Source organism: Schistocerca nitens, chromosome 10 (genome assembly GCF_023898315.1).
Source record: "Schistocerca nitens isolate TAMUIC-IGC-003100 chromosome 10, iqSchNite1.1, whole genome shotgun sequence".
Lineage (NCBI taxonomy): Eukaryota > Metazoa > Arthropoda > Insecta > Orthoptera > Acrididae > Schistocerca > Schistocerca nitens.
In genome coordinates, this window is record NC_064623.1 from 71,334,952 (window position 1) to 71,359,189 (window position 24,238).

At 41.0% G+C, this 24,238-nt stretch overlaps 1 protein-coding gene across 1 annotated transcript in view; it reads right to left on the reverse strand.

Annotated features, from left to right (window-relative positions):
• The window catches only part of LOC126209879 (thyroid adenoma-associated protein homolog), a 239,739-nt gene that overhangs the window by 142,117 nt on the left and 73,384 nt on the right, over positions 1-24,238 (reverse strand). The window contains exons 9-11 of the mRNA XM_049939003.1: positions 19,707-19,891; positions 13,906-14,292; positions 6,040-6,195 (exon numbers count right to left, since the gene is read on the reverse strand). Coding sequence (XP_049794960.1) covers positions 6,040-6,195; positions 13,906-14,292; positions 19,707-19,891 — 728 coding nt within the window. The remainder of the gene's footprint in view (positions 1-6,039; positions 6,196-13,905; positions 14,293-19,706; positions 19,892-24,238) is intronic.

Here is a 24,238-nt window from a genome sequence, read left to right on the forward strand (position 1 = left end):
CTCCTCAGCTTGAAACAGTACAAGACAAACTGCACTATCAGTAATTTACCTTATTTGCTCAATTAGTAACAATTTAAGACACCCATGCCTCTAATTTTTCAATTTATTAACACGAATCTCAGAAACTCTATGGTTAAAGGTTTGCTTCAGTAAGACCTCAAAGCAATGTGTTTCAGAATTAACACACATTATTTTGCAGAGTGATTGTTACAACCAGTAGAACATCCTAAAATGCCATAAAATCACAGAACATACTCAAACAAAAATTCAGAGCGCAATATGTATTAGCCATAACACTAGTGCTAAATATCGTCCATCCATTCATGTATGTATTATATGTAGAAAAAATAAAGAATTTCTTCATCAGGGGGTATATGCGGACAAGAAAAAATTCCCTGGATTTCCCAGTTGAAAATACTCTTCTTATCAGGTGAAAATACAATGTACCTCTGGTGAAAGCAAATTTTTTTCCATGTTAAGTGACAGTATATCATACCAATCACAGCTGATATTCAGAGCATAGCACACCTGATGTAATCAGCTAACACCAACATAACTGTTAAGTAGCACGAACACGCAAGTAGAAAAATTTAATGGTTTAAATTAATATACATACAGTATAGCTACAAGAAAAGATAAGCTTTCACATATAGTATTAGGCATTCAAAAATTTTTGCAGTTTTTTTCTGAGGTGTAGTCAAGCATGGTTCCACGAGCACAGCTTAAATTGCAGCAGCTGAATATTTCTGACAAGAACAATCATAAATTTTACTATTGTGCAGTGCACCTAAGATTTCATGGGTTACCTGGCCCAACACATGTTCCATGAAGCACTTTAACTTTTCCACAGAAAGGCCAATTACAGGTGAAATTGCTCAAGAACTCATTTCACAATTGTTTTTCTTTCTTTTTTAGAATAATTATACTTCTTGCTATTGTTATTTCATAATTTGTAATTGATGAAAGAGTTAAAATAAATATTAAACATTAACCTTTAAACTTGGTCTTTTTTAGCGTGTGTTACCCTTTAAGATATATCAAACACAAATGTACCAGTAAAATTTTAAATAACAGGACAAAACACTGGTCTTCTGGGCTTGAAATTTTTCTAAGTGGCTGGTTCTCAATCAAGTTTTGAATGAGAAACAATGCTCCATGATTTAAGAAATTCATCACACATTCTCACATGTAAGATAATTCATTTTGTGTAAAAGAAAATTTTCTTTGAAAGTAGCGCTTCTCAAACCACCATTCGCATTTTATTTTCCCACAACCTGTTAGAAATGTAAACAGTTGTGACGTCACCCCCACTAAAGGGAGGCCCACAGGAAAGACGCATTGATAGCAGTCTGTTGATGCGAAGTATTGCACAGTCTTTGATACGTTCTGCTGTCGGTAGATGCTTGTGTCTGCACTGTGTTTTGCTGTAAATGGCACATTTTCTTTGCAATTAAAGTTTTATTTTGGTGTTATTCACTTGTTTATGTTTTATTGCTGCAGTATTATTCTCAGTAGCAGCCTAAAGGAAAATTCTTTGGTAGAGTATCAGTTCTTACCAGTCAAAATTACAAAAATTTAACTGAACACTAAAACACTGAAAAATTCCTAATTCTAAAAAAATTCCTGGGTTTTTCTTGGATTTATGAATAATTCCTTGCCACCTGAAAATTTTCAGTTTATTTTTGAAATATTCCACTCTACAAATAAATTTTAGATCATACACAGTTAAAGTTGTAAATTCATTAAAGTTACCCCCACTATATGACCCTATATGCGAACAGTTAGATAAATATGGAAGACATACTATGCATATATGTATCACCTAACATAATCTTCCAGTAAATTGGTAATATTTGCCACTGTAGAGTTTTGATGTTGAGATATCTAACATATGTATGTCACAAGCTACTGCAACTAGCATAATCTAAGTTCTGCTTAGTCACAGGTTTTTACTTTAACTAGAAGAATATTCTGAAGATCTAATATTGTTTTTACTAAAAAGAATTTTAACAAAGTACTTGAAGATGGCCTAAGACCAAAATTGTGCAATACCATGAATATAATCTAAACGGTAACAGTTGCAGGCAGTATGGACTCATTTAAAAAAAATTCTTAGCAACTGGGAACCCAAGTTCAAAGAAACTCACTTTCTATATTTCTGCAACTATTATTTATTTACACACAAACCAGTTCAACTTTTCTCATTTTATTTATTTATTTTTTATAATGAAATACTTCTGTTTCTCAGAACTATATAACTACATAACTAATAACTCTGTACATACAATAAAGGAAAGGCAAACACTTATCTTTAGCAGACAACAGAACACAGTATTAACAACTAGGATTCGAGCCCTGCCTCTGGCTCACAGGTCAAACCTCATTTTATCTGAGACTGTGTCATTCAGTTATCGCCTGACAATGGCCTCAGAAGCTGAGGATGAATTTGTGAGTAAATAAATATTAGCTTCAGACTATAGACAAACTGTTTAGCTATTTTATAACAACAAAAATAATCAATTATTATAATATACTGTAAATGGAGAGCAGCATCAAACCAGTCTCAGGACTGAAGACCACAACAACAACTGTAAATGGATAGATAAAAAAAAAAAATCTTCTCACCAAGCAGCAGCAGGCAAACACTCACACAAAATGATTTAACTTTTACAAGTTTTCAGAGCCAGTGTCTGCTTCTTCTGGCAGAAGAGTTGAAGGAGAAAGAAGAGGGGTGAAGGAAAAGAACTGGAAAGGTTTGGAGAAAGGGGTATAGTTCAGAAAAGTCACCCAGAACCCCAGGTCAGGGATGAGAAGAAAAAACTGAATGTTGGGGACTGCACAGGATGAGGTTTGAAAACCTAAGGGCTTAAAGGTGGAAGACAGGGTAATGTGCAAGACAGAGATTACTGCTAAAACATTGTGCACAAGTTAGTAAGAGTGAAAAACTAAATGCATTGTACGTAACAGAGGTGGGAGGCAGGTTGGCGAAAAATAGACAAGTCTGAAAATGAAAGAGATAGAAAACTAAAATGGAGTGAAGAAAGAAGTAGTTACTGTGGAAAAATGCTGAGACGGAAGGACTAATGTGCAATAGTATTGAAGGAAATTGACAGAGATCCGAAATGTGAAATAATTTGGGTGAAGGTCATGGTTAAATCAGGCTCAAACATGGTAATTGGATGTCTCTATAGGCCCCCTGGCTCAGCAGCTGTTGTGGCACAGCACCTGAAGGAAAATTTGGAAAATATTTCGAGTAGATTTCGCGACCATGTTATAGTTCTGGGTGGGGATTTTAATTAGCCGGATATAGACTGGGAGACTCAAAAGTTTGTAACAGGTGGCAGGGACAAAGAATCCAGTGAAATTTTTTTAAGTGCATTATCTGACAACTACCTTGAGCAGTTAAACAGAGAACCGACTTGTGGCGATAACATATTAGACCTTCTGGTGACAAACAGACCCAGACTACTTGAAACAGTTAACGCAGAATAGGGACTCAGCGAACATAAAGCGGTTACTGCATCGATGATTTCAGCCGTAAATAGAAATATTAAAAAAGGTAGGAAGATTTTTCTGTTTAGCAAAAGTGACAAAAAGCAGATTTCAGAGTACTTGATGGCTCAACACAAAAGTTTTGTCTCAAGTACAGATAGTGTTGAGGATCAGTGGACAAAGTTCAAAACCATCGTACAATATGCATTAGATGAGTATGTGCCAAGCAAGATCATAAGAGATGGAAAAGAGCCACCGTGGTACAACAACCAAGTTAGAAAACTGCTGCGGAAGCAAAGGGAACTTCACAGCAAACATAAACATAGCCAAAGCCTTGCAGACAAACAAAAATTACGTGAAGCGAAATGTAGTCTGAGGGGGGGGGGGGGGGGGGGGGGGGCTATGCGAGAGAGGCGTTCAATGAATTCAAAAGTAAAGTTCTATGTACTGACTTGGCAGAAAATCCTAAGAAATTTTGGTCTTATGTCAAAGCAGTAGGTGGATCAAAACAAAATGTCCAGACACTCTGTGACCAAAATGGTACTGAAACAGAGGATGATAGACTAAAGGTCGAAATACGAAAGGTCTTTTTCCAAAGATGTTTCACAGAGGAAGACTGCACTGTAGTTCCTACTCTAGATTGTCGCACAGTTGACAAAATGGTAGATATTGAAATAGACGACAGAGGGATAGAGAAACAATTAAAATCACTCAAAAGAGGAAAGGCCGCTGGACCTGAAGGGATACCAGTTCGATTTTACACAGAGCCCGCGAAGGAACTTGCCCCCCTTCTTGCAGCGGTGTACCATAGGTCTCTAGAAGAGCGTAGTGTTCCAAAGGATTGGAAGAGGACACAGGTCACCCCCATTTTCAAGAAGGGACATCGAACAGAGGTGCAGAACTATAGACCTATATCTCTAACGTCTATCAGGTGTAGAATTTTGGAACACGTATTATGTTCGAGAATAATGACTTTTCTGGAGACTAGGAATCTACTCTGTTGAATCAGCGTGGGTTTCGAAAAAGACGGTCGAGTGAAACCCAGCTCGCGCTATTCATCTATTCATCCAGGAGACTCAGAGGGCCATAGACACGGGTTCCCAAGTAGATGTCGTGTTTCTTGACTTCCACAACGCGTTCGATACAGTTCCCCACAGTCATTTAATGAACAAAGTAAGAGCATATGGACTATCAGACCAATTGTGTGATTGGATTGAAGAGTTCCTAGATAACAGAACGCAGCATGTCATTCTCAATGGAGAGAAGTCTTCCGAAGTAAGAGTGATTTCAGGTGCGCCACAGGGGAGGACCATTGCTATTCGTAATATACATAAATGACCTTGTGGATAACATCGGAAGTTCACTGAGGCTTTTTGTGGATGATGCTGCGGTATATCGAGAGGTTGTAACAATGGAAAATTGTACTGAAATGCAGGAGGACCTGCAATGAATTGACATGGTGCAAGGAATGGCAATTGAATATCAATGTAGACAAGTGTAATGTGCTGTGAATGCATAAAAAGAAAGATCCTTTATCATTTAGCTACAATATAGCAGGTCAGCAACTGGAAGCAGTTAATTCCATAAATTATCTGGGAGTAGGCATTAGGAGTGATTTAAAATGGGATGATCATATAAAGTTGATCATCGGTAAAGCAGATGCCAGACTGAGATTCATTGGATGAATCCTAAGGAAATGCAAGCTGAAAACAAAGGAAGTAGGTTACAGTACACTTGTTCACCCACTGCTTGAATATTGCTCACCAGTGTGGGATCCGTACCAGATAGGGTTGATAGAAGAGATAGAGCAGATCCAATGGAGAGCAGCTTGGTTCGTTACAGGATCATTTAGTAATCGCGAAAGCGTTACGCAGGTAACAGATGAACTCCAGTGGAAGATTCTGCAACAGAGGTGCTCAGTAGCTCGGTACGGGCTTTTGTTGAAGTTTCGAGAACATACCTTCACCGAGGAGTCAAGCAGTATATTGCTCCCTCCTACGTATACCTCGTGAAGAGACCACGAGGATAAAATCAGAGAGATTAGAGTCCGCACGGAGGCATACTGACAATCTTTCTTTCCACGAACAATACGAGACTGGAATAGAAGGGAGAACCGATAGAGGTACACAAAGTACGCTAAGCCACACACCGACAGGTGGCTTGCGGAGTATGGATGTAGATGTAGATTTAAATTAAGGCCAGGTGCGTGGTGTGAACCAAGGACTTGCACCACAATGTGCTTTACTGTTAAGTTCTAAGAGTGTACATTCTACCTATAGTGAAAGAAAAGATTATTAAAGTAAAATGAGAGAAATCTGAACTCACACGGAAATTTACTAACAGTTGCTCTTCCTGCACATAATTTGTGAGTGGAACAGCACAGAGGGAAAGTGCTAGTGGTACACAAAATGCTCTCTGGCTTTCAGAATGCAGATGTAGATACAGAAGAAGAGTTTGACATTTAGCTCTGTGCTGTCCGTCATCCAACGTGACGGTCAGAAAGCAGAGGCTGCCACCGACCACACGACCACGTACTCGGGGGCTCACCTTCTTGATAAGGGCGAGACCCCGCTGGCGCGCAGACGGCTCCTGCACGTTCACGTTGTGCCGTAGGAAGGTCCGAACCAGCTGCAGCTCCGCAGGCGAGAACGGCTCCGTCGACCTGTGGCCCTCGACTAGCAGAGAGAGAGCTGACATCCTCGTCTGCAACAGAAAGCAAAATGTCTAGTTGATGGACAAATATATGAAAATGATTACAACATGATATAAATAAATAAATAAACGCCAACTGAGTACATGCATCAGCTTGGTGTGAGCCTTTGTATTTGATGCCAGTTCAGTGGGTTTCCTATCAGTCTCAGTGCTTACTTTACAAGGTAGTCTCACAATGCTGTGCAGATGCCATTCCAGAAATTTCCACCACAGAAAAATCTGAGGAGGTCACTGAGAATCTAGACCAGGACTGCCTGCGATGTCAACCAGAGGACAGTGGAGGTGGTTCATCATGACATAATGACCACACGAACCCTATTTAAAATGAGACCTACAACAGAAAATCAATGTTAGTACAAAACTCGTGCACACTGCTGTTTGAGTGTTGTCATCGGTCATTCAGTGTCCACTGCTGAAGTACATCTCTACGCATTTACGTTTATCTATACTCACTTGTGTCGCTTGTAGTGGGTAAAGACCACTAGTATCACAGCTGTCTTTTTCTGCTAAGTGACATCAGGTAAATATGCATAGTTTTATACCTCAAATACATTTCAATATACTCACATCAGACCAGTTTATTCATGAGAATGCAGTTCCAAAATGCAGTGTGTTAAGTTTAACACTATTTGCAATAGCTATCAATGGCATCTCAGTCACAGTCAGGAACCCTTGTTAGGCGTTCATTCTTTGTGGATAATTTTGTAATTTTCTATTGTTTATCTGCTCTTAAATCAACAATTCACCAAGTACAGGTGATCACCACAAGGCTAAAAAATGTGTGAATACAACTGGTTTTACGTTCTATTCAGAGAAAACTAGGTAAATTGTAACCACATTTGAGCTTTAAGCAACCAGAGCTCAAAATGGTCGACAGTGTTTTAAATTTCAAGGAACTAACATGGATGCTGCACTTTGAAGGGGCATAAAATCATTAAACATTTGGAAATGTCTCAGAGGAAAGACACGGTGTGCAGACAGGTCCATCTCCAGCAGTTTATTGGAACACTTGTGAGATCCCCACAAGATTATGGCAGCATTGTTCATATATCGGAATGAGCCTCCTACCTCAAGACGCCATATGCTGTCCACTACAGAGGTATCATGCTGTCAACAGAGGCCTGTCAGCCCAGACCAGTGTCGAGTTTAGGCTAGTGAACCACCACTACAAATATGCTAACACATCTTTGAAGTGAGACAAGGTCTGAAAATACTAGCACTGCCTCAGTTGTTGGCAGTTAGTTAACTATGTACAATAAAACCCCTATTTTAAGTTTTTGTGTAGCCCAGACTTTAAAAACACAAAACAAGGAAAATGCAGAACTGAGGAAATTGTTAAAACCCCCACAAAATATAAGCAAAAACAAATATAATTGGCATATATGATTAAAAATCACAATCCTCTATAATACTCTGCATAAAATCTGTCTAAGTGAAGGAAATTAAAAGTAAAATACAATGTCTATACAATAATTTGTGGCAATGAATTTCATCAGTTCTTGATAAATCACAGACGTGTAACAGCAAGTAAGAAGTCCTCAAAAAATTTACCCTGCAACCTAGCAGTAGTTGTATCATAATTGTGCAGTGAAGCTAAATGTTGCGAAGTTGTGTTGGCAACACCAATCACGGATTATGTCAACATTTCCTCTTACAAATCGCCCCTCTCCACACAAAGGCCTAAAATATTTCCTTAATTCCAACACCACCTGTAGAGTGAACCATCACTCTCTTGAGCCACTTTTAACTTGTTCAGTCATATTGAACGTCAACAGGTGTCAAAAAAAAGGGCACAGGTTGGATGAGCAGGCATGGAAGCCAGATGACTAGCGTAATGACTCAGGACAGCTCGCCAATTGGACAATGGAGGTTCAGCAGTCTCAGCGTAAAGGGTCTCCACGAGGTTAGTGTAAAAAGCTCCAAACGCTAAAGGCAGAATCTAGACGCCAAAGAATAGATGGCGATGCAGAGGAATAAACTATGCTTCCACAGTCCAGCGAGCCATGGGGTAAGAACTTAAAATCAAGGTAAACCTTACTAGGAAGAAATATGTCTGCTTGTGTCTGTATATGTGTGGATGGATATGTGTGTGTGAGAGAGTGTATACCCGTCCTTTTTTCCCCCTAAGGCAAGTCTTTCCGCTCCCGGGATTGGAATGACTCCTTACCATCTCCCTTAAAACCCACATCCTTTCATCTTTCCCTCTCCTTCCCTCTTTCCTGATGAGGCAACAGTTTGTTGCGAAAGCTTGAATTTTGTGTGTATGTTTGTATTTGTTTGTGTGTCTGTCGACCTGCCAGCACCTTCATTTGGTAAGTCACATCATCTTTGTTTTTAGATATATTTTTACTAGGAAGAAATGTACAACCGAGGAATTTTTAACATTGATCTTACGGGTTTTTCAGAGGAGCTACAAATTTATGGCGAAAAACATAAAATTGGAGACCGTAAAATCGAAGTTCCTCTGTTATGTGTTTGTGGGAAGACTGTTAGACACAGAAAAAACGGAAAACTAATACACTGAAGTGGGTACTTATTAAGATACCGTAAAATGAGGTAATCCGATCAAAAACAGCATTTTTTTTTTTTTCCATCCATTTACTCTTGTGATATGAGAATAAAAATTCAGTACATTAATTTCACAACCCTGATAATGATATATTCATGTTTTACGTTATTTTTGGTTTATAATTACAGTTATTATTTTAAGTTAATTGCTGACTGGTGTCACCTCCCCTGTTGAGGCGAATCCGATCACCATTGTATTTTGTATGCAGGAACAGAATCAGATGTCCAGTGGAGTGAATCTGATCACTATTCTGATTTCTTAAAAATATATTGCTGTATTTGCAACAAAATTTTACAATTTCTAGACTAAACAAATTTTTACAAGCACATTAAACTTGAGATTTTTGCTATAAAAACACTTGCATTCACGAAAACTGACAAACAAATATTAAGTTTTAGTTATTGAATGTCACAATCAATGTGAAAAGTATTTACTTAATGTCAATCATCTATCCCTTCAAAAATTAATTTACCTAGCCTTCTATGTTCTGGAACAAATTTTTAAAATAATTTGGCCTCTTTCTATCACATTTGCATCACCAGTTTCTGGAAATACAAAATAAACAATACCATCAAGTACTTTCTTTCTCACAAACGTCATTTCATAGGTGTCATTAGAGATGCTTTCAATTTTACCAATAAAAAAATCTGAACCTTTTTTTCGTAGGAAATTTTACTACTGTGAAATCGTTTTTATAAATACATGCCAATCTTTACTCTTCTCCTTGTCCATTTCTACATTTTCATTTGACTCATGCTGTTCTAGATCACTGTTACATGTTCTGCATAGGGAGTCCCTGATTGCAGCCCCGTCACTATCATTTTCATTGAAGTCACCGAGTTAATGCTAAACGCTTTGTTTGGTGCAGCTTTTCTTTTGTTTAGTTAGAGCGAGCGTTTTTGAATTGCATTTCAAATGATGTAAAATTGCTATGGTCATAAGTGCCCATTCTGTGGCTTGGTGAAGGGTAAAAAGCTGAAATTTAAATCAGCAGCAATGGAGGTGAAACTCAAGAAAGAGGGAAACTAAAAACGACAGGAAATCTTAGAAAGTTGCTATCGAAGGGTGTGTTGTTTTCCCCAAAATGAGCTTCAAATGACCAATGTCATCTCACTAACACTGATAAATTCAAGAACATGATTGGCTGAGCGCGTGTCATCTGCTAAAAGTGAAAATATATCAGACGACAGCTGTAAACGGGCATGTAGCAGATTAAAATAGGGGTACTGAAGTTAAAGATGTCTCACCATCCACGATTGAGAACAATGGGGGGAAACGGGGGAGGATCGCCACATAAAAGATGTCAATGGCTAAAAAGATAGTGCCCAACCCAGAGTCTAGTTAAAATTACCTCCCCTCGATGACAAGACTAGGAGGAAGAGGTCCAAGAACAGGGAAGAGGTTTTATGTCCCATAATTTATTATCCTGTAGGGAAGAGGTTTTATGTCCCATAATTTATTATCCTGTAGTGCAGACCAATGTGTGTGCCATAAAAGAGCAACATGATGACATAAAACACTCTGTAGATGGCAAAGGGAACCACGCAAACAGCAGGCCAAGGAAGAGAGACAACAGCTTTTGCCACTATATTGGCTGCCTCGTTTCCGCATACACCAACATGCCCTGGGATCCAGAGGAATGCCACAGAGATGCCCCCCAAGTGGAGCCCATGGAGGCAATCCTGAATTCGGTGGACCTGAGAGTGGACGGGATAAAGAGCTTGGAGGTTGAAAAGAGAGCTGAGTGAATCTGAGCATATAATATACTGTATACCCTGATGGCAACGGATGTACTGGACAGCCTGGAGAACAGCATCAAGTTCTGCAGTAAAAACCGAATACTGGTTGGGAAGCCGAAATGTAATGGGGGTTTCGTCAATAATATAGGCACTCCCAAAACCAAAGGTGATCTTGGAGATGTCAGTATAGATAAATGTGGCATCCTCCATTTGTGCACATATAGCAGCAAATGCCCAATGATAAACTATACGGGGGGGGATACTATCCTTGGGAAGCTGACAAAGGTCACAGAGAAGGCGGTCCAAGGGTGAAGCTAAGGTGGTGCTGTACCCCCATTTGTCAAGAAAGTTTTAGGAAATTGGAAGGAAAGTGAATGTAGCTGTTGATGAAAGCAGACTCCTGGTGATAATAGAGAGGAAGGGCTGTCTGCATATCCTAAATCCAAGGAGGTGTCAAAAAAAAAGGGCACAGGTTGGATGAGCAGGCATGGAAGCCAGATGACTAGCGTAATGACTCAGAAGGACAGCTCGCCAATTGGACAATGGAGGTTCAGCAGTCTCAGCGTAAAGGGTCTCCACGAGGTTAGTGTAAAAAGCTCCAAACGCTAAAGGCAGAATCTAGACGCCAAAGAATAGACGGCGATGCAGATGAAAAAACTATGCTTCCACAGTCCAATTTCAAGCGCACTAAGGTGCAATATAGGCGGAGGAAGATGACTCGGTCTGTTCCCCAAGGGGTACCACTCAGAATACGGAGGGTGTTGAGGGATCGTAGACAGCGAGCCGAAAGGTATGAAACACAGGAAGACCAGTACAGTTTTCTGTCAAACACAAGTCCCAAGAATTTGGTGACATCTGCAAACGAAAAGTCAACAGGGCCTAGATGTAGGGAAGGTGGATGAAACTCCGCAAGAATTAACACAGACGGTCTTACTGGGAGAAAATCGGAAGCCGGTTTCGATGCTCCACGAGTGGGTGTGATCGAAACATCCTTGAAGAGATCGTTCAGGAACACTGGTCTGTTGAGAGCTGTAGTAAATCGCAAAATCATTGACAAAGAGGGAGCCCGAGACACCAGGAAGGAGACAACCCATAATTGGATTTATGGCGATGGCAAACAGTACAGCATGGAGCTTAGGGGCATCCCATTTTCTTGGGAGAAGGTACAGAATAGAGTAGTGTTCACCTGCAATTGCGTGCGTGCTTTTGTATGTGTGTGTGTGTGTGTGTGTGTGTGTGTGTGTGTGTGTGTGTGTGTGTGTGGAGACATGGTGCCAACTCCCTACAGTAACCTACCAAGGCCTCTGGACATACTGGCCGTAAGGTAGGTGGTCATAATGTTCCGGCTGATCAGTGAATATGTATCTTCTGCTTGTTTAGTTGTTCTCTGAACTCTGATTATCATTGTTGCCACAAATGCATCACAAATAGTGATACCAGTTTCAATGTGAACATCTCCAAAGAGATTATGTCTATTTGTAGCCATTAGATCCTATATATTACCATCATGAATGGGGTTTATCTGTTCTAGGTAGTTTTCATAGAAGACATTTAGTAATGTTTCAAAGGATCATGCCCACCACTAAAAAAACTGTAATTTTCTCAATTGATTGTTGGATGATTGAAGTCTCCACCAATGCTTACAGCATGGTTGGGGCATGTATGTATAACCGAATTTAGGTTTTCTCTAAAGTTTTTGGTTACATCAGAATATGTGTCTGGTGGGCAACAGAAGGACCCAGTTACCATTTTATTCCTACCCTTGATACTGAATCTTGCCCACACAATCTCACAAGCGGCTCCAATATCTATGTCAGTGGATTTGGGTGTCTTGACTACTGAGACAAATACACCACCATTTCCCATTTGCCTATTCTTTTGATATACACTTCAATTTTCCCCACAAATCTCATTGCCATCAATTTCAGGTTTCAACCAGTTCTCCGTACCTAGTATTACATAAGAGTCATTGCTTTTCAGAAGCGCTTTGAACTCTAGCACTTCGTTGTGAATGCTTTGGCAGTTAAGCACTAGGAAATACTCTCACCTGTGGGAGGCATTTCTTTCCCTCTTACAGTGACACTTCTGGGTTACCTGGACTGGATGGAGAGTCGCCTAATGTAAAAAACTGTTGCGTGCGCCCTACCTACCTAGGTATCAGTCTCAGACGTGTAGTGCACACGTGACCCATTTAGGGGCACCCTACAGTTTTCTATCCCATGGCACAAGGCCAGGAAGTCGCAGCCTTGCTTTTCACAGAACCATCAAAGTCGTTGGTCGAGTCCTTTCACTTGACTCAGAACCCAGAGGCTGCGATCAATTCTGGGGACAATGCTGCAAATTGTGACCTTAGTTGAAACTCTACATGTAATTCTGGTCTTCTCAACCTTTTCTGTCAATCACTGCAAAAATCCAAGTACGATGTCAGAGCCCAACAACAGATATCTTCTGTTAGAGCACGTGCCACAATCAGCAGTTGCTTGCACCCTGTTCCTCAATGGCTTCCAGAATAGCCTTTTCAATACATTGAATGAGGCCCCCAGGCATACATACTGACTGCACCTGGTGTCCTTTCCTGTCCCTTGCTGCCATTTCCCTAAGATGTACCCCGAAGATCCTTCAAACAAAAAATTGTGCCCAGAGGTTGGAAGAAATCACAAGTGACGCCCACCTACAAGAAGGGCAACAGAAGTGAACTACAGAACTATTGTCCAACATCCTCGACATACATTTGCTGTAGAATCTGAGAGCATATGCCAAACTCAAATGTAAAGAGGAATATCTAAGAGACTGACCTATTTCATGCTAACCAGCACAGATTTCAAATACACTGATCATGTGAAACCTGACTTGCACTTTTCTCCTATGACAGAACACGGCAGTCAGGTAGATGCAGTATTTGTTGACTTCTGAAAGTCATTTGAGTTCATACCACCCATACACTTTTTATCAAAAGTACAATCATCTTGAATACTGAATGAGATTTATAACTGGATTGAGGAGTTTTTGGTATGAAGGACACAGCATGGAGAGCTGCATCAAACCAGTCTCAGGACTGAAGACCACAACAACAACAGGACACAGCAAGTTATCTTGGACACAGAGTCATCAACGGTTAGAGAATACAGCCAATGCATAGCTGACAAGGGACAGCAGATATGCTGCAAATGTTTGAAGGCAAGACTGACAAATAGTCGCAGTCTCCTTTATCGCCCTAAGTTTATTTGGGGAGTCCATGATGGACCACTCAGAGTTCCAGACATCTAACAATGATGGTGTAGGAGTAAACTCAATGTCAATTTCTGAAACTCCCATTTCCAAACTCGGCATCCTGGTAACCAAATTTGCCAAGTGCATTATACAAAAACTGTTGGCAATTTTCCCTCCACTTACCTCCTCATTCTCGTGCAGCAGTGCGTCCTCGAGGGCTCCGTAGGACAGTACGCCCTTCCAGAGACCTGGTCGGCCGGCACCCTCACGCAGCCGCGCATCCAGTGCACCTTGCCGGTGCGCCACGCGCAGCCACGCCAGCGCCGCCCGCGCACTTCCACCGGCCTCCGCACCGCCCGCACCTCCACCGATGGCGGCGAAGGCCGCCGGGCAGGCTCGCGCTGCCGCCGCCACCAACCGCTCCGCGCCGGCTGCCGCTCCGTCGGGCACCTCGAGCGACGGCAGCAGTGGACGCACCCATGTGCGCGCCCACACCTGTTCTGCCTCCTCTCCACAGCCGCGGCTCTCCTCCCAATGCTTCAGCATCAGTGCCTCGTATGCCGATATCACCTGCGGCAGTGTCACCGGTGGCCACAGTGTCAGTACAGAAATGGAAAGTCCTCAGGAAAACTTAAATTACGTAACGAGTACAGTCGAGACTAGAGCTAACTAATACGGAACATCGTACAACTGCACAGCTACTGTGACAGCCACCTATCCACATTCTGTGCTGAATACACAGTGTAGCCACCCAGTTCTACATTTTTGTACAATGCATATTTTGAATAAGTTAAACAATGGAAACTCCAGATTGGAATATTGAGGTGTAACATGTCATTCACAGAATGACGTGTACCATGTCCTCAGTATCCACTGGCCAATGCGGGATGTTCATCCGTTAAGCAGGAAGCACCCCCCCCCCCCCTCCCCTTTCGGGAGGTTTTTTGACAGTTTGTGCAGGTCGGAATTGTAGAGATCCTGTCCTGTTCGCAGCGCAGGCCACGAGCTGGTGCTACTACCTGCTGAGTGGAGTTGTCTGCTCATTAAGAGAAGTTAGAGTTGTACATTATAGGTAACACATTGAGTTCAACTTCTCTAAGAGCATTATTCCACTGGAACAAGAAAATCCTCTTTTGGCATCTTTGATACAACAGATCAAAATCCACACAGGAGAAGCCGTGTCACGAGTCAAGTGCACTGAATAGCAGAACCCTTACAGCATTGATATTGAACAGTGATTGTGAAAAAAAGTGAGAGAAGCAAGAAACCTAGCAAGACATGGAAGTTACAGATAGACTACAGGAATGTTTCAACGGCCCATTCCTAACACCTGTGTTAGGGAAATAAAAGACCAAGGAAACATTCTAATATCAACAACATGAGGAAAAGAAAAAGATTGTTACCCACCATAAGATGCCACGTTAAATTGAAGAGAGGCACAATGAAGAGACACTTCCACATTAGCTTTCAGCCAAAGGTTTCTTCAGAAAAGGAAACACAACATTTATTCACACAAACAAACACACCTCTCTCACACACATGTATGCCATCTCTGGCAAATCAGACTGGAATGAAACCGTCACTTGGAATGAAAGCAGCAATTTGGAGGGGGCAGGGAAGGGGAAGTGATAGTAGAGTATGGGTGAGCGGAAACGGTAAGTAGCAGTCGAAAGAAACAGATCACAGACATCAGGCAGTTAGCTTGGACCTCGGTCAACATAACCTTATTCAAACATTAGTCGATTTGTGTCCTTATCATAAAGTTGTTCTTGATTGAAAATGTCAGTTTACGAGTCTAATTCTTGGTATTTGTGGGAGGTGTTACTGTTTTATTTCAATATGAAGAAAACAGCAGCTGAGTCTCATCGAATTCTCTCAAGTGTGCATGGTAAGGACGCTATTAGTGAAAGAACGTGTCGTGAGTGGTTTCAACACTTCAAGAACAGTGATTTTAACATCTTAGACCGGCACAGTGGTGGAAGAGAGAATGTTTTCGTAGATGTGGAATTGGAGACATTGGTGAGTGAAGACTCACGTCAGACTCAAGAAGAATTGGCACGGTTAGTGGGAGTGACGCAGCAACCCATCTCAAAACGTCTCAAGGCTATGAGCATGATTCAGAAAGAAGGAACTTGGGTCCCATGTGGGCTGAAACCGACAGACATTGAATGGCATTTGTGTGTTTGTGAACAGTTGCTTCAGAGGCAAAAACGGAATGGATTTCTGCATCGCATTGTGACCAGGGACGAAAAATGGGTTCATTACAATAACCCTAAATGCAAAAAATCATGATGATTTCCCAGCCATGCTTCCATGTCGACGGCTAAACCGAATATTCACGGCTCCAAGATCATGCTCTGCATTTGGTGGGACCAGCTCAGTGTCGTGTACTATGATGTGTTAAAACCAAGTGAAACAATCACAGGTGCTCATTATTGAACGCAATTAATGCATTTGAGCAGAACATTAAAAGACAAACGACCGCAATACTGCGAGAGGCAAGATAAAGTGATTTTGCAGCACGGCAACGCTCAATCCCATGTTGCAAAAGAGGTCAAAACGTACTTGGAAACGTTAAAATGGGAAGTCCTACCCCACCCGCCATATTCTCCAGACATTACTCCCTCTGACTTTCACCTGTTTAGATTAATGGCGCATGGCCTGGCTGACCAACACTTTCAATCTCACGAAGAAGTCACAAATTGGATTGATTCATGGATTGCTTCAAAAGACAAACAATTTTTTCAACATGGGTTTTGTACACTGCCTGAAAGATGGGAGAAAGTAGTGGCCAGCGATAGAAAATACCTTGATTGATACATGTGTAACCAACTTATTTCATTAAAGCTTCAAAAGTTTGGGAAAAAAACGTCGGAAGCAAAGCTGTACACCTTGTACATGGAAGCATAACAAGACAGTCACCAGGCACAGTGTCAGTAGTCTGTGGGGCAGGAAGGGGGGGGGGGATAGGGGGGGGGGGAGGGTGGGGAGCAGGAAAGGAGAAAGGGAAAGACAGGCAGGTGGCAGGTGCTTCGGTAGAGGGTGACACACAATGAGGGTGAGAGACATGAGTGGAGAGGAGGTGATAGGACAGAGGGGGTGGAAACTGTTGGATGGAAGGGTGAGGACAGTAGGTTACCATAGGTTCGATTCTTCAGGTTGGCTAAGTTGTTTGTTAGGGGGGGAACATACACATAGTCTTAAATGAAACCCCAGAGAAAGAAATCCAGTGGCCTGGAGATCAGTGAAAGTAGCCATTTTATCTGTGTACTGAGCTGGTACTCCTGGTGGTGAAATGACGTTCTGATGTACTGTGTGAATCAAACTTCAGGTTGTTTGCTACAAAATGACGCATCTACTGATTCTGCAAGATATCTCAAAAAATTTCTGTAATATTCCAAAGTTTTAAAGTCCATTTTGAGTCCCCCAGTGTAAAAAGATGTGTAATTATTGCAGCAGAGCTGATATATGACATGGCTGCTTTCACAGGTAGCCCGGCCTCTGATGGGGTATGAGATGATGATCACGCGTGTCAGAGGTGTGGTTGTTTGTGTCTATGAATGTATGTGTGTTTTCTTTTCTGAATAAGGCTTTGGCCTTTAGCTAAATGTGTAAGCCGTTTCTCTATGCTTGTATGCAACTCAACATGTCATCCTTTGTACTAGTTCGCTCTGAAGGAGACACTGCCAGAAAGCTTAGTGGAATTTGTGATCTCCCTTACATTGACACTGACCAAAGAAACAGCATACCGTAACTATGACTCAATTCTTACAAATGAACTTCGGTTTGTTCCTTAATCGAACATTTAATTGCTTTGCTTATTGTTATTTTGCCCCAAGTTTGGATATATTTTTAGTGGCGTGAGGTGCAAACAGTGTCTCAGGCTACAAATCCGTGCAGGATGAACTCCAACCCCTGAAGAGCATCTTGAACTGAATGGATATTTATGGCAACAGATTTGCAAGACGTTGCACATGAAATCAAGGTGCAGGTGTGCAGTCATGAATATGAGGGTGGCACTTTCCTCAAGAAACACAGTGCAAAGTGGTCTTCCAGTCTGCTAAGAAAGCAGGTGCCTTTCTCAGTTCTGTGAAGGACGACTCGTCAATTCCAAATGCGAGTGTGTACCAGGTTCCTTATGGGTATTGGGGCACTTCATGTATTGGTCAAACAACATGAAGTGTTTGTGGCAGATGCACTGAACATTGGCAGTACACTGGCTTGTTACATCTGGACAAGGCAGCAGTGGCAGAACGGTGGATATATACGTGCCACTCTAGAGACTACAAGGCCACAGAGATTGGATTAGTAGATCACTTAACAAACTGTGATCGTGGTTTTAATTTGGACATGACATGAGACCTGGATCTCACTAAAATTAAATCACACAGAAGTTCCCACAGTGTTGCCATCATCAAAGATACATAAGAGTGCAGACTCAAACATCTGAGTGCTTTCTCAACCACCCACGGGGCCACCAAAACAGAATTTCCATGGGTGCATGACAGAAATTTAATGTGTTATCCAACACACTGTGAAAAGGTGAAAATGCATGCTTATAACTCTCTTGCTTTAAAGGCTCCTGTTTGCTATTTATGCCTACTGGCTGTTGCACTTGTCATACCCACCTCAAAAGGATGAAACTGATTTTTACATGTGTCTACTTTGCACTCATATTTCATCTTGCTGTAAGATCAGCTGAGGGATACGAGACAGCTCTAGAGTGGGTATGGTGAATGTGGAAACAGTTCGAATGGCACTGGGCTACTACTACTAGTACTACGTCATGCCTAAATGGCTGAAGACCAGTACCAAAAACAGCAATAATAGGACAACATTTCTAGCTGTGTGCATCGAACTAGGGAAAAGTTCCTTCATTATCCATACAATTAATGATACATAACAGACATGAGAAAACATGCTTGTATGAGGTGATACCAAAAGTATGGTCTCCACTTTTTAAAAAAATATAAAGAAGCATTTACGTACAATAAATTGGGCACAGTTTGAAGCTTGAACATTTTTCTATTTTTTGACATAATTGCCATTTTGATCGCTGCATTTCTGGAAATGCTACAGCAGTTTTTGCCTATGACATACCAGCCTGCTGCCATGCTACTGTAGAAGCATCAAACCTCATCTTTCCCCTGTGCATTCAAACCAAGTGTTCTTTCAACTTGGGAAACAAGTGGTAGTCACTGGGTGCTAAGTCTGGACTATAGGATGGATGAGTGATTATGTCCCATCCACAATGCCGCAGAAGATCCACAGTTTGACAGGCAATGTGGGGCCAAGCATTGTCGTGGAGAAGGCTTCTGCCCTTGCTCAAAATTCCTCTTCTTCGGTTCTCAATCACCCGTCTGAGTCTTTTTAATGTCTGACAATACCTGTTGGCATTTATTGTCGTCCAGGAGCCGTGAAGTCGACGAACAATATCCGCTTCCAATACCGAGACACAACTGCAACAACTTTACTGGCAGACTGAGTTATTTCGAATTTTCGCAGCTCGGGTGAATCTGAATGTCGCCACTGTCGTGCTGGTTGTTTCATCTCAGGTGTGAAATGGAAAGCCCAGGTTCCCGCTTCTTTCCTCATCACAAATTTCAGTACGGCCAGCTGAAAACTCTCTACACCACTTGTGGACATTTTAGACACCCATTCAAGACTCTTCAACTGACATCTGTCAACGAATGTCGATCGGTTTAATGCCTTTTGCACTAAAAAACTGGATAACTGCGTGAACTTCACACCTGGCTGTAGTGGCTAACAGGAGCTCTATAAAAACCGGCTGCCAAGCCGAGGCTAAAATCCCCAGCGGATGTGCAATGGTTTCTGTAGAGAAAGGAGGGAGCAAGGAAAAAATACAGTGTGGCCAACAGCCATGCAAACAAGCGGCCCCAGTACTTTGGAGACCTTGCTTTCGGGATTACCCTCATTTAGCAATTTGACCCAGAGCCAAACAGAGAGGGGAAGGTGAGGCTTACGTGTGGTGCGAGCGTCCTGTCCTGGAGTGCAGCCAGCAGGTCTTCCGGCAGGGTGGGGGCCGCAGCCAGCAGTGGCAGGCAGCCGGACTCCGCGCAGACGGCGGCCAGCGCGAGGTAGCGGCTCTTGCGGTCCGCGGGCGTCTCCAGCACTGCCCGTCTCACCCTCTCCAGCACGGTAGGCACCTCTGCAACACCGTCAATCCCACGCTTACTCCTCAGCACCCGCTACTTGACGCAATTCTCTGCATTTGCGATGCAGAGGGGAGAGACTCAGCTGGTCATATTATTTCTCTTATGTCTGTAGTTCGGATATCACATGTACAAAGCCCTATTTTCTGTTTCCCCTCAGTTAAGTTAAGCATTTTACACTCATTTCAGGTTACAACAGTAAATTCAATTTTATTTTTCATTTTTTGTGAAAAACATTGATTCCTTCACAACATAAAAAGAAATAATTTCTCTTGTAAACATGCTATATCTCTTCATTTTATGTATCTATAACAATGACAGGATGATACTCAAACTTGGAAAAAAATCCCTGCGAATTCCAGGCATGGGGAGGTAGATAATGCCATAAGAAGCCCCTGAGAAATTTAATGGTAGGGGGTGGGGTGGGGGGAGTGCACTTTGAGGATCTCACAACAGTGACTTTTCTTTCCTCTCAGCTGTAGTTCCAAGTGCAGCATTTAAACATCAACATAATTTATATGGACTAATATTCAAATAATTAACTCATTTTAAAATATTAAGTATTTTAAAATTTGTGATTTATAAAGCTCCATAAAATTAAATTACAATGTTCAGTTAAAACACAGAATCCCTTGAAATTTTACAGAATTACTGAGATTTCCCTGATTTTTCCAGGTAAAATGCAATTCCCAGCGAATTCCAGGTTTTCCAGAACACTTGCCGCCATGAGCAATGTCTGTGTATGTCATTAAGTCATTTCCTCTGCAGTTCCAATGTCATCTGAAGATGCCATATGGAGAAAAAAGCTGGTTCTCTATTATTTAAATAGTTGTAGAAACTGTTCTCAGGCCAGACATCAGATGTCGTCGTGAAATTCACTTGGACAGGGTGCTTATAAATTAGTTATACAGAAGTAATCTTTAACTATGACAAAGGTAAGTAACTTACAGAAATGTTTGATACAGCACAGAGCATAGTATATATCTTCAAGAATAAATACTAGAAGGTACAGTCTTGAAACATTAAATGGTATTTTATGGAACCAACAAATTAGAAAGAAAACAAAACAATTATGAGAAACGGATAAGTATGAGCAGTTAAATCTCAATTAATGAAAAGACAGATGGCAATTGAGCTGCACTTTTGTAGACAGTGCGCAGTCCAGGCAGAAATTGATCAGAAATGAAGTCATCAGAAAGAAAATGGATGTCACAATTCGAGTTCCTGATTTCTTGGAAGAAACGGAACTCATATGGTGCAGACATATGAACAACAGATCATAGAATGGAAACTACTAGCAATGAAGAAATAGGAAAACCACAGACCACATGGATACAAGACATTAACTAGAAGAAGAAATACAGAAAAAAATTTATGGACACACAGGCACAAATGGAAAATGAAAATTAAATTTGATGTATAATCTTAGGTTACCAGAAAATGTAAATATACTGGAAAACAAAGAATAATAATAATTTACAAAATATCAGGACAGCACTTCCTTTTCAGTATTATTGTCATCATCTGCCAACCACTGACTGAAAATTAAGTTAAAATTAATATCAAATAAAAATCAATATACATATCATCAAACTATCAGCTTGAATGCTAAACAACAATTGTGTATACTACCTGAAAGTGACTCTGACAAACTAAATGTAGGCAGGCAGGAGTCGGTTGATTATGTTTTTTTGGTTGGCTGCTGTATTTCTTCAATTAATTTAACCTGTAGCCACAGTGCTCAACCAACACTGTCATGTCCAAATGAAGTTACTATCTGCTTCATAGGAAATTAACTGCTTCTCCCTTCATCATCCAAGCTAATGGAACTCATTAATCCTCATTTAATTTAAAAAAGTTATTCCATTAATTTCCCAATTACAATACCAATACCACCACCACCCCCACCATCTTAAAATCAGCCACTCGCACACAAGCAGAGAAAATGCAATTACAGAAAATACCCTTCTCATGTTATATGGTTTACTAGCCCTTCAGTAAGGAATCCCAACTGCAACTTTAATTCCTGTAAACAACACGGTCTAATTGAAAATGACTTTGGGTTCCATCTATGCAGTAAATCTGTAGCTACTGTATCTGCTACAGGCAATGAAAGTTTATATACACCTTGTATAGAAACAACTAGTGGAGAAGTCGAAGAAGTGATCAACAGGAGAACTGACTCAGCATACAGAAGTCAGAATAACCTTCAGTGAAATAAAAAGTAAGGACAGAAACATTAAGAATATAATGGGAATTCCACTGATAAGAATATAGGAGAGAGCTGATAGGTGGAAAGAGTACACTAAAGGTCTGTATGAAGGGGAGGACTTGCCTGATGACATGACAGAATAAGAAATTGGAGTTTAGACAGATGACGCAGGGGATCCATTAGTCGAGTGAGAACTTAAAAAGGCACAGGAAGACTTGAGATCAAGTAAGACAGATGGGACAGACAACATTCTGTCAGAATATCTAAAATCATTTGGGGAAATGGCAACAAAATGACAATTAAAGTTGTTGCGCAGAACATACCATCAGACTTTAGGAAAAATATCATCCACTCAAGTCCGAAGAGAACACCAGCAGATAAATGCGAGAACTAGTGCACAATCAGCTTTAACAGCTCACGCATCTGAGCTGCTGGCAAGGATAATAATATACAGAAGAATAGAAAAGAAAATTGAGGATCGGTAAGATGGTGATCAGTTTGACTTTAGGAAAGGTCAAGGCACCAGAGGAGTTCTGACAATGGAAGCGAGACTGAAGAAAAATCGAGTCTTGTTTATTGGGTATGCTGACCTAGAAGAAGCATTCATCAATGTAAAATAGCACAAGATGTTTGAAGTTATGAGCAAAATAGGAGTAGGCTATAGGGTAAGACTGGTAACATACAACACGTACTGCAAACAAGAGGGAACAATAAGACTGGGAGACCTACAATGAAATGCTCAGATGAAAAAGGGTATAAGAAATGGATTGGGGTTGCCACAAGTTACCCCTAGTGAAATTCCCTAATATTTCCCCGATTTCCAGACAAGTTTAGCATTTTTCCCTTACAAATTTCGAGATCTCAAGGGTAACGACATAAGCTGTAAAAAAGTAAGGACTTCCATATTTCTAAACGTGTGAGCAAAAATCTTAAGTACTAAAATCAACATCTTTTGTAATAAACTGCTTTTAGATGGAGAAGGCATGCCAAATGGTACATATATTTCATTAAGACCACTAATGTTATTTTATTTCAATAAAATGAAACACATTTCCTTAGAGTCACAATACAGATTTAAAATATCTTCACTGATTTCAGAAGTGACCTCAGAAAAAAGTGAGCCTCTTCAAAGAAGTGAATACGGCAGAGAAAGTTGTGTAAACTAGCACTATAGGTGAATGCGAATAAAATGTTGGTTTCACTATGTTTGTTATTGGTGGTTATTACCTACTGTGTTATGTCTATTATTTTACAGGTATTATGTGATTTTTCTGTCAAGAAATACACGAGTACATAGCATACAAATTGTTAGCGACTGCCACAATATTCTTCTTCTTATCGTCCGTACTTTCTAACATATAAACTACTTTCAAAGTGTCAAAAATGTACCAGAATAATAAAATGTCTATAAAATGTCACACTGTACAATGTACTTGCAGTGAGACAGTCGTAATTCCTGAAATCCACCAACTGAGGCCCCTGGCCTGCCGAGGAGCGCTACAGTCTGGGGTCCGTGGGTAACCACAAAATCCACCACATTGTGCCATACACAAACAGACTTGGCTTGCGGACAGATCGGTGAGACGAGATCCGACGGGCAGGACCTCCACATTAGTGGGAAATGATGAGCTTCAGATTGGCAGGCATGATCCTTTAGAGATACCCACAGAAATGGTTTGCAGTTTCGGCCTGTCATGGAAGTCCACTTGTGTGGCCAGCTATTCACGTGTCACATACACCATGTCTCAAAAAGAGGTTATGCGATAAATATCGACAACAGTGAAACACTGGTAATGGAATGTGGTGAAATTAAATCAAGTGATGCTGTGGAAACTAGATTAGGGTGTAAGACAATGAAAGAATAATAGATGAATTTTACTATTTGGGCAGCAAAGTAAAAGGCAGTGACCAATAAAGAGATGTTAAATGCAGACTAGCAATAGCAAAAGGAAGTTTCTGAAGAAATTATATATGAGGCTATCTTTTCCAACAGTATTTTTCTGGACTGTAGCCCTGCACAGAATTGAAATATAGAAGCTCTGGAAATTTGAATTACTTTTGGTGTGACGTCATAAGCGAGTGACTGCGTGTGAGATCACTCTCCAAGTTTTTATATATTTTTAGGTTTCAG